General features: G+C 27.9%; 2 protein-coding genes and 1 long non-coding RNA gene across 3 annotated transcripts; 2 read left to right on the plus strand and 1 right to left on the minus strand.

The window, feature by feature from the left end:
• Positions 1–56: 56 nt before the first annotated feature.
• LOC103573553 (GATA zinc finger domain-containing protein 14) lies at positions 57–4,061 on the minus strand. Its single transcript, XM_008552700.2, has 7 exons — positions 3,989–4,061; positions 3,487–3,702; positions 2,342–2,656; positions 1,560–1,684; positions 1,370–1,487; positions 769–935; positions 57–392 (listed from the first exon to the last, which is right to left on the minus strand). Exons 1-7 carry the CDS (start codon positions 4,055–4,057, stop codon positions 167–169), a joined length of 1,236 nt encoding a protein of 411 aa, XP_008550922.1. The 5' UTR covers positions 4,058–4,061; the 3' UTR covers positions 57–166.
• Positions 4,062–7,878: 3,817 nt separating this feature from the next.
• Positions 7,879–12,562, plus strand: LOC128668969 (uncharacterized). Its single transcript, XR_008404517.1, has 3 exons — positions 7,879–8,098; positions 8,536–9,456; positions 10,765–12,562. It is a non-coding gene; the product is annotated as an uncharacterized LOC128668969 (long non-coding RNA).
• Positions 12,563–13,536: 974 nt separating this feature from the next.
• LOC103573551 (uncharacterized) lies at positions 13,537–16,568 on the plus strand. Its single transcript, XM_014439693.2, has 2 exons — positions 13,537–13,769; positions 14,628–16,568. The coding sequence occupies exon 2, from the start codon at positions 14,678–14,680 to the stop codon at positions 15,458–15,460; it is 783 nt and encodes a 260-aa protein (XP_014295179.1). The 5' UTR covers positions 13,537–13,769; positions 14,628–14,677; the 3' UTR covers positions 15,461–16,568.
• Positions 16,569–17,677: the final 1,109 nt, after the last annotated feature.

The raw sequence follows: 17,677 nt of genomic DNA on the forward strand, positions 1-17,677 counted from the left end.
TGTGTCAAGAAATTCTTTTTTTTTTTTTTTGGTATTTTTTTCAAAATTAAAAAAAGTATTTATGAATTGAAAGATTTATTATTTTATTTTAAAAACGAATAGCCTCGAAATAGATTTTATAATTATTTTTGAAAAGTTTAATGGGAATAGATTGTAATTATTATTTTTAGTAGACTTTAAGTTGATTATTGTCGTCGAAGCCGGCACTATGACCGGCATTGCGTACAATAAAGCTGGTGCCGTCGTAATGCATCCGACGTTCGCCACGACGTACGAATAAGTGGGATGTCTGGCCCAAGGAAGCAGTGCAATGCATGAATGGTGTTGTCAGTGACGCTGTTCCGTTGCTTGGTGATGTTCGCAGTTGATATTTGTTGCTGTTTCTTGCAATTCTATACAGAGAATTTTTTTTTATTTTATTTTATTTTTTTCAAAAATAATTTTGTTCAAATTTTTATTCAAGGCAAATTTTGAAAAAGAAAAAAATTTTTTAATGATGTAGGAAATTTTTTAAATCGAAGTTGTTAAAAATAAATAATATAATTTATTTAATTTACTAGAGTTGAAAAAAAAAAAATTTGTATGTAAAAATTCTCAAAAAAAAAAATTTAATTGTTTTAAAAAAATGGAAATTTTTTTTTTTTTAATGATTTTATTAAATAGTAAAAGTTTTAATATTTAATTCATTTCTATAGAGGGTAAAAATAATTTTGTAGTGATCTAAGCATAATTTAATATTTTTTTAACTAAAAAATTAATTTTCTCTACCTTACAAGTCCATCAGAAGTTTGTGATACTCTGACGTTATTAATAATCCAATTTTCAACTCCTTCTTCAGTTACCCAGTATTGAGCGGCATTGAGAGCTGTCGTTGCTTCTTGGAGACATGCTGGTCCGTGTCTTGACTCAGCATAAAAAACGCTCAATGAAAAATCCTAAACAATATACACTATCAAAATTTTTGAAGGATCTATAAAACTTTTCATTTTTAAATTAGAAATGAACAACAAAAAATTGCACATTCGTTATTAATTTTTTTACTCCTTAACAAAAATTTATAAACCCATGAAAATTTTCTAAACTATTTTTGGATCAATAAATTTAAACAAAAATTTTTATTTTAAATTATTTCGTTAAAAAATCATAAATTATTTCGAATAACTAATCATTTTTTTTTTTTTTTAATAATCGAACTAAAATTTTTCAAAATTTGAGTTTTTTTTGTAAATAGAGGATATTAAAAATAAATAATATATTTAATATACTAGTTTTAAAATTTATGAAAAAAGATTTCATCAACTTAAAAAAATCTTACTTTTTTTTTTCAATGATCTCTTAATTTACAAAAGTTTAAAATAATTTTTCGTACTTGACTCATATCCGAAAATGAATCTGTAGTAGTCCTTGTTCCCGCTGCGTCAACTAAATACACCAACGCACATTGTTCTGAAGTAAAACTTACTCCTTTGTACCACATTTTAGCAAATCTATTAAAAAAAAAAAAAATATTAAATTTAAAAATTAAAAGGATAATTTATAAACATTAAATTTAAACAAACTTATTATTTCCATGGGAATCATGAGCAAGAATTTCAACACGTGATCCATATTGATAAATTCGTCCATTAGGATGCAAAAGAGCTGCTGCTGATCCAGATCCACTCAAAGATAATACAATATTATTCTATTCCAATAAATTAAAATTAAAATTACTAGTAAAAAAAAAAGTTATTTTTTAAAGCTTCTCTATCAAAACAATCCATGTGGTATTACAAGAAAAACCCATAAGAATCTATATAGAATAATATGGATTTATATAAGAATTCATGGGTATCTGGATTTTCATATGGGAAATCCATACAGGAAACTGTGAGTGCTGGAATTCCCATTTAGGAACTTGACGTAGAAACTGGGATATATGAATTTCTTTATGGGAAATTTCTATTGGAATCTAAGTTTCTATATAAGTAATTTCTATAGAGTTGATACGCGCATATGAATATTATATTAGCAGGATAACGCGACGCTTTTTGTTAATTTTCCTAATTTCTAATTCATACAAGATTCCCATAGGGATTTTGACATGGTGCAGATTCCCATGGGAAATCTTCGTAAAAATTCACATGGGAATCCACAGTAGATTACCATATGGATTTGCCATGATGAAAATTCCCATAGGAACCCATGTGAGAATTTATATTGAGATCTATGGTGGATTCCTATAGGAAACCATATGTGAATCCATCCGACAACGCCATGTGGGAACTTACATAGGAATCTAGGTTGGATTCCCATATAGATTTTTTTGATAGGAATTGTAATAAAAAAAAAAAAATAAAACCTTAAAATTAATAACTCTGACGGCACGATCGACTGTCATGTCAACGCGAATACGATTATGAAGTCTGAGAGATATTGTACCGTGTGGTGTAGCGACAGCACCAACACTACCCCCTTCAATATCATGATCGCGCCAATTTTCCCCATAAATACAATTATTATTGTCCTCCGAAGGATAATAAGGCGTAATTAGTGATTTCGTTGGATTTCTTTGGCGCCAAATAGTGTTCGCTCCATTATAATTTGAATTATTATTTATTCCAGTCCATTGATCGCTTGGTGGTGATTCCAAATACTTTGAAAAATCGTTGAAACGCTATATGGAAAATTTATTAGCTTATAAATATATCGTCAGAAAAGTACTGGGCTTTTTTAAATTTTTAAAGTAAAACCTCAAAAAGCTACTGATAACTTTGATTGTTTAAAAAATTATTGAGATCAATTGATAAATTCGAGAAAAAGTGATGTTGTATGTCTGTACTGTAATTTTAAATTTCTTAAATTCTCTGTAAATATTTCTGATGTTTTTAAAATCGTCATTTGATAAAATAGCATTTTAAAATTTTTTAAAATTATTTATTTGTGATTTTTAAAAAAATTGTCTTGATGTAATTGATTTTGATAATTTATTCTAAGCAATTATTTATGATTTTAAAAAAAATTTTTGTTGGAACAATTTCAAAAAATTTAATCTAAATAATAATTTATGATTTTTAAAAAATTGTTTCTTGATAAAATTATTTTTTAAAAATTTAATCCAATTTTATTTATAATTAAAAAAAACAAAATGTGATCAAAGTAATTATTCAAAATTTTTAAAAAATTGTCTGTTGATAAAAAATTTTTTCAAGAATTGACTCTTGATAAAATTGTTTTTTAAAATTAAATCCATTTATTATTAATCGTTTCCAAAAAATTCACTCCTGATAAAATAATTTTAAAAAATTTAATCCAAAAAATTATTTATTTGTGAAAAAAAATTTTTCATTGAAATTTTTTTTTAAATTTTATCACATTAATAAATTATGATAAGAAAAAAACTTCTGTTGATTAAAGAATTTAAAAAAAAATTCAAGTAATTTCTTTTTTTACTGGAAATTCCCTTTTTAATTAGTCATTAAAAAAAAACAATTAATTATTTCTCACCTGAAAATTATTATTATTATCATTAGGATGATAATTATAAGTTGTATAAAGTGACCTAGGTCTCATGGCAACGTGATAATTCTCACGATTATTGGAAGAATAATGACTTTGAATATGCGGCGCTGAGTTTGATGTTGATGGATAATTTTGATAAATGTCAATGTTTTTATATTCTTTCTTACCGTCGATTACTGACGACATATTTGTCATTTTCGCCTTCATATATTTTTATTAAAAAAAAATTTAAATTTAAAAAATCATTAGAAATTAAAAATTGTAAACTTAAATTTAATTTATCAAAAAAAAGATTCAGAGATTCTGTAAAATATTTACTGAAGAATTTTTCAAAATTAGGTAATGAAATAGTTAAAATTAATTGCAAAATAATTACATGTAATTGTTATTTGAAAGTATACAAGTCAATAATAATAATTATTAGCAAATCATTGACTTATTGTCTGGATAAATAAATAATTAATTAAAATTGATAGAGATAAATTACCTTAGAGTCATTAGCACTGCGTGGCTTACGGCGACGTGATTTACGATTAGACTTATTATTGGAAGACATTGAATGATCAACATCACTTAAGTTATCTGCGCTCAATGAATTTCTATTGTGTTGATTACTTATCATATTTTTTGACTTTTATTAAACGTCACTTAATATGGTATTTTATTACAAATATTTTTAAATTAATTAATTAATTAATTAATAATTGAAAGTGCAATAGATATTTATTTGTTCAATTAATTAGTATAAGGAATATATAAATTGTTTATCGACCGTAACCATGAGTAAGAGATTTGTTTTTTTTTTTTTTTTTTTTTTTTTTTTTTTTTAAGATGACGATCGTTGTTTTGTTTTTTTTTTTTTTTTTTTTTAATGTAAATAAAATAAATGAATATTCAAATATTTTTTTATGATATTGGAATGATATTTTAAAACGATAAGGAAACTGTTATTTTTTTTTTGTGCATGTTGATAAAAATTTATGTGTAAATATAAATATTTTTGCGTGATTTTGCAACATTTTTTTAGACTGGCGGCTTATTATTATTTCGTGAATGTAAAAAAAAAAATAACATTTTCGTAAAATATAGCTGTCGACAAAAATTTTATAAATGTCATTCGTGATTTTATATCATTGATCATAAAACAAAGTTATTTTGATTCGGTTTCTTGTTATTCAATACGATATAAAAAATTTTTTCCGTGTTAATATTTTTATATGAGTAGGGAGGGGCAAAACGGGGTACTTGAGGAAATACCAAGTTTTCGAGGACTCAAATACACTGAATCTTTTTTTTTTAATGATATTCAAAATAGAAAAAATTTTCAGTTACCGTAAAAAAAAAATTTTTCATTTCTGCGGACAAAATGGGGACCCCTGGAAAAAGATAAAAAAATATTTCTGGATTTTAAATGAATTTGACTGTTAAACTTTTTTGCAAGTAATTTACATGAAAAAAATTAAATTTTGCATGATTATTTGATTTGATACAAAAGAAGAAAAAAATTTTTAATAGTTTTTATCATAAAACAAAAGTCATTAATATTTTCCAACTGACAATTGATTTTTGAAAAAGTTTAACAAAATAATGCTCAATAATATTTACAAAAGTAATTTAGGAATTATTAAAAACTATAAAAATAATTAAAATCCATTTAAAATAAGGGACCTGCGGGTAATAAGGCCTAGCTAAGGGAGATTTTGAATACAATCGAAAATATTCCATTTAGTTATCGAAATGTACACTGTTAAAAAAATTGTTTGAATTTTCAAAACATTGTATACAACGCATTAAACACATACATTTGTGTTTTAAATTTCATTACTAATTTCATACATAATTTAAAATACACATTTTTGAATTTTCAAATCAACATTTTGGATTTTCAGGTATTTCTTTTTAAATTTTTAAATACAATTTTTTTAATATTAAAATACTTTGTTTTTAATTTTCGAATAGATGTATTTGAAAATCTGAACTGTATATTTTAAAATTCAAAAGCGTGTATTTTAAATTCTATACGATCGCTACAATGAAATTTCAAAGACAATTGTATGTGTTTATTGCGTTGTATACAATGTTTCGAAAATTAAAACAATTTTTTTTAACAGTGTATGGTTACATGGAAATTAAAGACTATTAGGTATATAAAGTAACAAAATGTTTATTGATAAAACTTCAAAATTTTGTGAACTGTCATCAATTCCTTATAAAAAACACTATAATTTTTTTTTTATTAACCATTGTTATAATATAATATAATATAGCGGGTAATTATATTTTTTTTTCTTAAACGTTTAAAAAAAGTAGAAGTTAAATAAATATTTTGATATTTAAATCACTATAAAACTATATTATGTTTATTAGCATTATGCTATATATCACATTTAATACTGTGTACTGTCAATGATGTTCAGTTCAGTCACAAGTTTTATTTACTTTATATTATCGAGGAAATAAAAACTTGACAACAACAAAGTTTGATGTACACCGCTCACATTACTCAAATTTATTATATATTTAACTAATTAGTATTAATACACAATCCTTGATTACTAAACGCGCAGCACGTCACGCGCAGAAATTTCATATACAAGTATTTGAATTTTCAAATAAGTATTATAAAATTTAAAATGGAATTATTAAAATTCAATGTGTCTTAGAATTTTCAATACTTGCTTTGAAAATTTTTAAAAAAAGTATAAATTTTGAAATTCATATTCGTTTTCTTAATTTTAAATACCAGCTTAATTATTAAATTACGTTCATTAAATTTTAAGCCTTTTTTATTGAAAATACAAATCAAATATGTAATTATGAAAATTCAATTGCTTTTGTATTGTAATTTTCAAATTATTTCTTACAATGTATACTTAATAAAATTGGTATTAGAGATGAATCATCACTTAAATTTAGCAACGATACTTTTTAAGAATCAGAAGACTAGATTGTTTTTTATAATTTCTTCTGCACTACGACAGCATATGATAAATGATAAAATATAAAAGACAGGGAACGTGGTATCGGGACTCTATAAACTTGTCGTAACATCTCTATGCAAGAACCTTCTACTAAAGTAGCCTTTAGTGGAAGCGATTATTTAAAATACCATTTCTGTCACTTAGGCCTTATTACTCGACAGTCCTTATTACCCGCGGGTACTTTATAAATTTTTTTTTTTTATAAAATTTTGGGGGTACCCCGTTTTACTTACCCTACCCCCTTATGCCACCCTTTCTCTATGCACATTAGGATGATTCGTTTTAAGCGAACATTTTCTCGTTTTTACCGCTACAGTAAAATATTGATGTACATCCTTCTAAAAAAATCCATATGGAATCCAGTCTAGACTCCAATGTGGGTTCCCACATGTCGCCTTTGGATGAATTTCCATATGGTTTCCTATAGAAATCCAGCATAGATCCCGATATAAATTTTCACATGGGTTCCTATGGGAATCTACACCATGCCAAAGCCATGTGGGAATCTACTATGGATTAGGAAAATTATCAAAAAGCGTCACGATATTGATACAAATACCATAAAAAGCGTATGTGTTTCCATAAACTTTCCTGAAGTACAATATCTTCGTACGATTCCTAATTTATTGTTTTATTAAAATTATTTGTAATTTCTATAAAGATGTTATACTTCTTGAGTTAATTTATAAATCAATAACTTAATCCGACTACGCATACAAAGAGTATCAATTAATCAATTCTTGTTAAAGAGTATCCTGCCAATAGCCTATTAATCTGTTCTTTTATTCACATAGTGGACGATAGGTACCCTGGATTCTATAGAAATTAGTTATATAGAAACTCATATCGTACAGCCGGTAAATAAAAGATCAAAGGATTTGAATTTTTTAAGGTCCAAACTAGAATTTTTTTTTTGACTCTGCAGATTCCAATATAAATTAACTACAAAGAAATCCATTTATCCAAGTTTCTACATGGGAATACGGGAACCTAGAGTTTCCTGTATGGATTTCCCATATGGAAATCCAAACCCATGAATCCTTACATAAAATTGACAGTAAAAATATAAATTCGAATTCCGTAAAAAATTTAAGTCTTTAGAAAAAAAATTTTTTTATTTGCGTTGCCCAAGCTCTTCGTATGCGTCATAAAGAGATTTTATTAACTTGATAAAAAAAATGTTGGTCCAAAATTCAACCAAATGCCTTTTAATTTCAATTGCCAATCAGTATATTATTATTTCTTTAAATTAAACCTATTTATGAAAATATTAATATTCAATTAATCGATAGCCACATAATCAATTGACAATAATCGATAATAGACATGAAAATTCGATTATTAGATTTCGATATTGGATCACTAGCGCACTCTGCGCCAGTGACAAAGTAGAGAATCGAAAAATGCTGCGAGTCGCTACAGAATAAAACGTGTCTTCAGATATCTTCCCTCGTTTCATTCGCGTCCATTCGACTTTTGATGTTTTATTCTATACTCTAAAAATCTAATTTTCCATTTTTCAATAATTTTTAATTTTGTAAAAAAAATCGTGGACTCTTTCTACGAAGATAACAAAAAGAAAGTAATTTATTATTTATCTGCAGCAAGAACGTAAGGTAAGCGCACTAGTATCCAATAGAGGACAATTATAATTAAATAGTAGCCATATTATTACTTGACAACGATTCTCTTAGATAATTAGTTTGATCAATAAAATATTAAACTTGAAAAAATATAATTATTATTTGAAAGAAATTGACACTTAAAATAATTTATATGAACAGAAAAATGATAATTTTAAATTATGATATATTGATTTTGAGTATAAAAGAAAAAAAATTTTGATCAACAATATTGAAGTATTTTTCTCGCTCTGGGTGAATTTCATTCATTAAATTTAAACAAACGAAATTTTTCATCGAATATTGTTAGAACATGCACAGAAATATTTTTCAAAAATTTTGAGATGCAATTTTTGAACGTTTTTTTTCTATAAGTATTTTGTTTGTTTATTAAAAAAAAAAATTTTTTTTCTAATGATTGCTACTTTCAGTTTTTAGTTTCATGGTAAAAGACCCATTACCTGCTCACTTTTAATTCGAGGGAGATTAAACCAAAATAAAATGTCATATTCATCAGTTATGGACTCGAACAACCCGGAGGAACCAGTAAACCCAGAGGAACCAATTGACTTGAGTTTGAGAAAATCAATCGATTCTGACGATCCTGACAACTCGGGGGAACCAATGGTATTATGCCGACTAGTCGATTCGGACGAATCAATCGGCACGGAAGAATTAATGAATCAATCAATGGATTCAGACGAACCACTCGACATAGAGGAACTGATTTCACGGTTCAAAATTATTTCTAGAAAAAGTCTTACAAAGAAGATTCGTCTCACAACATCCTCTCTTGCAGAACGCTCTCCAAAGTATGTTGAGTGGAAAATTCGTGGTTTACAAAGTTACAGAGAAAATTTTCACTATTCTTCTCTTCATTGGGCCACAAATGATTATGTACATGCAATTTTGCCAAATACTGTGGCGTATTGGTGGTTCAATATCGTGATATTAATAGAGGAATATTATCGAGAGCTCGTCACTACTGTTATATTTCTTGCTGATAACATCGGACCCCAGAAGATGATTGAAGTGATTCTAATAAATCTGATTGATATTGATGGTTTTTTCACTTCTGGAGATCAAGTAAACTTAGTAAAGAGACAATGCCATAAGATGGCGATGCAGACTATTGGAAGAATGATGTCGATGAGAGAATTCAATCCTACTGATGTGTGTCCATATGTGAAGATAATATTGAATGATCTCATTCGTCAATACAAAGAGACAACTCTCCTAGATCCTGTGATGCTGAATGGCATCAATAGCATCGTTAACAAGTTGAATTTACGCGTATAATCAAGGACTAACCACAGATCACTGAGATTTTATTAATTAAAATGAAGAACAAGGTAATTTAAATACGGAAATCGGTCGCTGATCTAATAGTCCCCATTGCAGCAGCCATGAAAGTTTACCACCCGTGTAAAAAAAATTTCGGCTAAAAAAGTTCGATATATGGAACTTCTGAACTTGCGACAGATTATAACTGCAAGTAGAACTTATTTTTGAATGCTTGAAATTTTGATAGTAAAAAAAGTTTATGTAAGCGTCTAGAGCAAATTTTGAGTAAAAAAATAACGTTTTTGAAATATAAGGTACTCTCTAAAAACGAATTAGTGAAAATCTCTATTTGGTAGTGAATAGTCACTTATTGCTAGTGCAAAGTATACCACTATATGAATTAGTGATATACTTTTCACTAGCAAACAGTGAATAATCAATATTTTCACTATTTCAGATTTAAAAGAGTACCTGCGGGTAATAAGCCCTAAGTGACAGAAATGATATTTAAAATAACCGCTTCCATAAAGGCTACTCTAATAGAAGGGTCTTATAGAGATGTTACGATAAATTTATAGTCCCGATACCACGTTCCCTGTCTTCTATATTTCATCATCCGTCATATGCTGTCGTAGCGCAGAAGAAATTATAAAAAACAATCTAGTCTTTTGACTCTTAATAAGTATTGTTGCTAAATTTAAATGGTGATTCATCTCTAATACCAATTTTATTAAGTATACTAAAAACTATTCCAGTTTGTTTAACCCGTAGGCCTTATTACCCTACCGTAGTAAAATAAGGCTTATTCGTATGGTTTTTGTGAAAGTATAATTTTTTGTTTGTTTATGGTAAAAATTACCATTACTTCATTACATTTTATGGCGAATGTATTGAAATAAAGATTAATGATACATTTCGATAATTGAATGCAATATTTTCGATTCTATTCAAAATCTCCCTTAGCTAGACTTTATTATCCGCCGGTATCTTATTTCTTAAAATGTATTTTTACTACTTTTAATCCCGGCATGAAGAAATTTCGAAAACCTTGAATTTGGAACTTTTTATACACGTTTTTTGATTCTTATGGGGCTATTGGTTTCTCATGGAAACTTTTTCGGAACGAGGGTAAAATTTAGTAAAAATACGGTTTGAGAAATATGTTTAAAAGTGTTCTTTTTTCGCTAATATAAGGTCTTACATAAACTTTTTTTTTTTACTATCAAAACTACCAAAGTTCAAAAAAAGTTCTACTTGAAGTTATTAACCTGTTTTAAGTTTAGAAGGTCAATATGTCGAACTTCTTTGGAATTTTTTTGGAACGAATTTTTTTTGTACGGACAAGCTCATTAAGAATTTCATCTTATCATTTTTAGGCTGTACGAGAGCATTGTTGATTATCCTCAGCATCCAGAACAATTAGAAATTATGCCCAATGTTACCGATGCATTGTCAGTTATTTTTAAGGCTTATAAACTCGGTAATGTTGAAGGTTCGGTCAAGGACTTTGGAAAACTCATTGAAGAAGAAATTTCTATTGAAAATATTGGCAGATTATTGAAACCACGTGACGATGCTCTAGCTCAATTGGCATCTATATAATTTATTCTAATTAAATAATATGTAATTCCGGATTTATAAATGAAATCTTTTTGACCATACTTGCACCTAAAGTTAAGATTTCTGCTCTGTTCAGATTCTGAATAATGTTTTTTATTCTTTTTTTTTTTTAAAGAAAACCGATGATAATAATTAGCGCATGTGTCATTGTTTAGGCAAACAGAGATGGAAATTAATATTTTTAGGTGCAGATCTGGTGAAAAATCGAATACACGACCCTGTGTAAAAAAAATTGTTGAAAAAAAAATTGAAAAAGGTTTACTATTCTAAGCTTTAAAAAAAGATACGATGACATATTGTTTTTAAACGATTTTCAAACTTTGAAAAATACAAAGACAACAATAATCAGACTTAATGCTATAAATTAACATTTTTAGACTCTTTTGTAAACTTTTTTTGACTCCGTTATGAGTTTTAGGTTTCATAATTTTTTTTTAGTGCAAATACGTTTAGAAATAAATTGACGTTGAACTATTTTTGAACGTTTTTTTTAGCGTATCTTAATAGTATTAGAAAATTTTTATTGGTTTTCTTCTTGAATTTTTAAGAGTTTAAAAAAAGTTTGTCGGTGTGACATTTTAAAGCTTAGAATAGTCAAGGCTTGTTCAACAATTTTTTTACAAGGGCCACGAAGAAGGGTAGAACATCTCAATCCGCGTCTTTTCACTCATCTTCGAGTCGGGTAGAGAATTACAGACGAGCGTTAGAATGTCCTACTTTTCTTTTTTGACGTGTAATACAAACACTTAAAAAACATATTCCGTCATCAAATAATTATTTATTATAAATTTTTTATTAATTGGGACTACTAATTAATTAATCAGTTAATTAATTCTAGAGTTAAAACGATTTTATAAACAATCGGGCAGTTTACATCCCGTACTAAAATTTCAATTACGTATTGTTATTAGATTTCAATTATGTATTGGTATAGACATAAATTACAGTAACTTTATTATAATTGTGTTGCATTTAAGTCTCTAAAAATAACTTTCTCCTCGAGGGTAGTAAATTTGAAAAAACAATTATAAAAACTGTATCTTAATAACGTTATTAATTTAAAAAATAATTTCCATGCGACCTAGGATTTAAAAAAAAAAAACTATTCTAGTCATCATAAATTTATAATGTAAAAAATTTTCTTAAGACAAGTCAAAATTTTTTGCGCCAATGATCTTTTTTATATGTGTAAAATATATTGAACAAAAAGTATCACATATTACATTTGTTAATTGCAAACCAATCTGATTAGTTTGTGAAATCTAATTATAACTATATAAAAAATTTTAAAAATTTTATGTAATTTATTATTCAATACTTTGATAACATTCGGACAATTTCATTGCAATTTCAATATTTATAAATAAATTCAATTTCATTTACGACGAAAAAGAAAAAAAAAATTCTTTCACGTGAGCTAATACTACTACTGCTTAGATGTTTATTGTTTTTGTTATTAGCATTATTTAAATAGGATGATTATTTTATCAAAGATAAGATTGTAAATAGTATGTAATATATACAGCTGTATAAAGAATGTAAACAATAATACAAATTGGCCTATAATCGGTAGTTTAATTTTATTAGACCTACTTTTTTTATTAGAATATCAGTTAAATTCATTCCCCGACTTAACTTATCACCATCACGTTATTTATTTATAAGCTAATAAAATAATGCGTTAAAAATGTCAATTACAATTTTGTAGAAAATTTAATGCTCTACTACAACCCATGTAGCAATCTTGTTCAAGACTTGAGCAAAGCTTGATCTCACGTTCGATAGACGTTAATGTCTTTTTCTTCCTCTGTGTTTTGCTGCAGATACTTTTGGCCAGATTTCAATAGCAAGTCTAGTGCAAGCCTTACACAAGAACTTTGTGTCAGATTCTAACTCAATTCTGGAGGAAGATTGTAGTTTAAAATAGTTGCGCACGGGTTGCTCAAGATCTATCCAAGTCTCGAAATTTACCTTGAGCCTTGAGCAGATCTTGAACAACTCATGCGTAAGTACCTGTCGTAAGTTATTGGTGCAAAAAATACGCCTGAAACTTTTAAACTGCACTGTATCTAAGATATATATAATATTCTTGCGTACGATGCCTTGAGCAAGTCATGCACAAGTCTTGATGACGATTTCTTGCTACATGATCTTGCGCAAGACCCATACATAGAAAAAGACACTAGTGACTAGGGATTTTGTTCAAGGCACTGGCACCAGAATCCTGCTTAAGCATGTGTTACTTGGGAGAAAAGGTTCTTTTAGTTCAACACTCAAGTACTTCATTCGCAGGATACAGGGATTTTATTAATATGATAAAAAAATGTTGGTCCAAAATTCAACCAAATGCCTTTTAATTTCAATCGCCAATCAGTAAATTAATATTTTTTTAAATTAAACCTATTTATGAAAATATTAATATTCAATTAATCGATAGCCACATAATCAATTAACAATAATCGATAATAGACATGAAAATTCGATTATTAGATTTCGATATTGGAGCACTAGCGCACTCTGCGTCAGTGACAAAGTAGAGAATCGAAAAATGCTGCGAGTCGCTACAGAATAAAACGTGTCTTCAGATATCTTCCCTCGTTTCATTCGCGTCCATTCGACTTTTGATGTTTTATTCTATACTCTAAAAATCTAATTTTCCATTTTTCAATAATTTTTAATTTTGTAAAAAAAATCGTGGACTCTTTCTACGAAGATAACAAAAAGAAAGTAATTTATTATTTATCTGCAGCAAGAACGTAAGGTAAGCGCACTAGTATCCAATAGAGGACAATTATAATTAAATAGTAGCCATATTATTACTTGACAACAATTCTCTTAGATAATTAGTTTGATCAATAAAATATTAAACTTGAAAAAATATAATTATTATTTGAAAGAAATTGACACTTAAAATAATTTATATGAACAGAAAAATGATAATTTTAAATTATGATATATTGATTTTGAGTATAAAAGAAAAAAAATTTTGATCAACAATATTGAAGTATTTTTCTCGCTCTGGGTGAATTTCATTCATTAAATTTAAACAAACGAAATTTTTCATAGAATAAAAAAAAATGTGGATTTATAATAAGTAGACTTAATTCTTGTTTATTTGTCACAAAAGCTATGGGTAAGAGAATGATACTGAAAGTAGCGAACATCAGGAAATTTAGTAATTTTATAAACAAGTTACTTGTAAGTAAAATACTATTGTTAGAACATGCACAGAAATATTTTTCAAAAATTTTGAGATGCAATTTTTGAACTTTTTTTTTTTATAAGTATTTTGTTTGTTTATTAAAAAAAATCAAAAAATTTTTCTAATGGTTGCTACTTTCAGTTTTTAGTTTCATGGTAAAAGACCCATTACCTGCTCACTTTTAATTCGAGGGAGATTAAACCAAAATAAAATGTTATATCCTCAAAGCTTTTAATTCACAAATAATTATTTCTCAGTAATAATTCTTTAATTCGAAATTTTCTTTGATAAAAATTATGACAAGTCATTAATGAATTGAAATGAGCGTCCAATGGTACTGATAAGGTCCCGGGTCTTTTCCCTTAATAACTTTTAATAATTATTAATATTTTTGGGTAATTAAATTTAATTCTTCAGGATATTGTGGTTGCATAGTTAGGCTATCATCTGAAAGCAAAAGGTCAATTATGGAACCCAACTACCAGGAAGAACCAATTGACTTGAGTTTGAGAAAATCAATCGATTCTGACGAATCAATTAACTCGGAGGACTCAAGCGAGCTGGACGAATTTAACCACATGGATAACGAGGCAGTTATTAAAGGTTTTAAGGAGGCCGCTACAGAAAGACTTGCACAAAACATTCGTCGCATATCATCCTCACCTGAAGGACCCTCTGCAAGTTATGTTGTACGCAGCTATCGTGATTTACAATATTACAGAGAAAATTTCCGCGAACATCATGGTCGTTGGCAACATTTAACATATGTTTATGATATCTTGCCATATTTGTTGCCGGTATGGTGGTTCGATACCGTGATATTAAGCGACGACTACTATCAAGAGCTTATCAATACTGTAATGTTTCTTGCTAAAGAGATCGGAACCCATTTCATGGTTGATATAATCGTAAAAAAACTGTTGAAAGTTAATAATTATAATGCTTCCGGAGATCAAGCGAACTTAGTGAAGAAACAATGCCATAAGATCGCGATGGAGATGATTGCAAAAATCATATTGACGACTGATTTCCAACCTGTAAATGCGTCTCCATTTTTGGAAAATGCATTGTCTCATATTATTTGCCGTTATAAAAGGTTAGGTATCCAAGATCCTGTAATGGAAGAAAGCATCAATACGATTGTTAACGAGTTGTGCATACTCGTAGAATCATCAGACTCGGACGCACCTGACTTAGAATCAATGGAATTGGGCATATCAATCTTTGATGACTCGGAGGAAAGTCTTTAAAAAACAGAGCCTGCCCCACAAGACGCTCTTCCCGAATCATCCTTACTCATAGAACTCCCTCTAGTAGATTAACATAATCCTAGAAAATCTGAAGAAAACTGATGATTATTTAGCTTCCAGAGATCCTAATCCTTTATCGAGGCCACATTGCCTTAAGATGGCGACGAAGATGATTCCAAAGATGCCGTTGATGAAGGATTTCGATCCTACTAACCTGTATCCGATATTCGAGCAAACATTGCTTATATTTAATCGAGAATATGAAAAAGCGAAAAATGAAGGATCTAAAAAGTGACGGGGCAATAAACTTTTTTTAAAGATTTTCAAACTTCGATAAGTACAAGAACAACAATAATTGGACTTAATATTAAAGTTAATGTTTTTAGACTCTTTTGTTAACTTTTTTGACTATCCATTAAAAGTTCTAGGTTTTTATTACTTTTTCAATACAAAATAAGTTCAGAAAAAATTTGTGGTGTATAAGGTTTTGAAGTTTAGAATAGTTGATGCTTTTTGACCAATTCTTTTTTTTTTACACGGTGGAGGAAAATGGAGCATCTCAATCCGTGTTTTCTACACTCACCGATTCAGGTAGACGATTACACACGAGGGTTACAATGTCCTACTTTTCAATAATTTTATAATATAGAACAATTTTTTATAAATAGGGATTACTAATTAATTAATAAGTTAATAAATTCTAAAATTGAAAAATTTTTGTTTAAACAATAGATTAGTTTAGATCCCGTGACACTAAGTACGAAAACTTTGTTATAATCATACTGCATTTTAGTTTCTAAAAATAACTTTTTTTTTGGATAATAGTAAATTTTAAGAAAAATTGTAAAAAACGTATCTTAATAATGTTATTAATTAAAAAAATAAATTCAATACGACCTAGGATTTAAAAAAAAATTATTCTGGTCACCATGACTTTATAATGTAAAAAATTACTTAGAACGAGTAAAAAATTTTACGCCAATGATCTTTTTTATCTGTGTAAAATATATTGAATACAAAAAGTATTATATATTACATTTGATAATTGTAAACCAATGTGGTAAATTTATGTAATCTAAATTTCATGACATAAAAAATTTCTACAATTCTATGTAATATATTATCCAATACTTTGATAACAATTGCAAATTTTCATTGTATTTTTAATATTTATAAATAAATTTCAATTTCATTTATGACGATAAAAAAAAAAACAAATTTATTCACGGAAACTAATATGACTACTGCGTAGATGATTATTGTTATGGTAATTAGCATTATTTAAATAGGATAATTACTTTTTTGTTATACTCGCTTCAAAGGTTCAACTTTTGAGCGCTGGGTGGCGTCCGTAAAGGGACTCTTTTGTAGAGACTCTACTATACCGTCTTTTTTTTACGGCCTAGGCCGTGAAGTTTTACCCCCTCCTTTTTTTTACGAACTTTTCGTGTACACCCAGACGAAATTGAGAGAGATCGTAAAAAAAAAAAAGTCGCATTCTAGTGTACTGACCAATGAATTTGAGTAAAGTTTAAATTTAATTACTATTGAGTTGCGCTAATTATTTCTCTGCTGGCAGTTTATTACGAAGCGGACCTAATGTTAATAAAATAATAACCAGGCCATTTTATTAACCATCAATACACGATACAAGTAAATTATCAGCGTATATTTTTAAAGCAAGTAATACAAATTAGTCAATTATTTGTTTAAGAAATATCTATATTCACCTACAAGTGATTGATTGAAAAAAAAAAAAAAAAAATGTTATTATTTGCCTCCTATCCCTCAAAAGTTAAACTTATGGAGCGATAAGAACAAAAAATATTGTACGTCATTCAACCATTTAGTGGCGATTTTGACAACAACTTCTTTCGATATTCGCTTTAATGTTAGTGACGCGAATATTCGAAAACGAGTGTAAATTTCAATCCTCGGCTACGCCTCGGACGTTAGAATTATCCCCATTTCGAACCTTTCCGCCACAAACCTTAAGCTTATATCGAAATATCGTCGCTGTCAGAAAACTGCCACTTCACGGCCTTATGACGTAAATATCTATTTTAAAGATGATTATGAATAGTATGTAATTTATATAGTTGTACAAGAAATATAAACGATAGTACAAATTGGCCTATTATGCGTTAGTTTAATTTTATTAGACCTACTTTTGTTAATTAGCATATCAGTTAAATTAATTTCCCGACTTAACTTATT

This window comes from Microplitis demolitor, chromosome 2, assembly GCF_026212275.2.
Source record: "Microplitis demolitor isolate Queensland-Clemson2020A chromosome 2, iyMicDemo2.1a, whole genome shotgun sequence".
In the NCBI taxonomy this organism is placed as follows: Eukaryota; Metazoa; Arthropoda; class Insecta; order Hymenoptera; family Braconidae; genus Microplitis; species Microplitis demolitor.

Excerpts from the sequence above, each read along its gene's own strand:
- LOC103573551 (XM_014439693.2), top strand. The coding sequence starts at position 14,678 with ATGGAACCCAACTACCAGGAAGAACCAATTGACTTGAGTTTGAGAAAA.
- LOC103573553 (XM_008552700.2), bottom strand. The coding sequence starts at position 4,057 with ATGTCTTCCAATAATAAGTCTAATCGTAAATCACGTCGCCGTAAGCCA. Across the intron at positions 2,657-3,486 it reads ATAATAATAATAATTTTCAG|CGTTTCAACGATTTTTCAAA; the intron begins GTGAGAAATAAT and ends TTTTCCATATAG. Across the intron at positions 1,488-1,559 it reads GATTCCCATGGAAATAATAA|ATTTGCTAAAATGTGGTACA; the intron begins GTTTGTTTAAAT and ends TTTTTTTAATAG.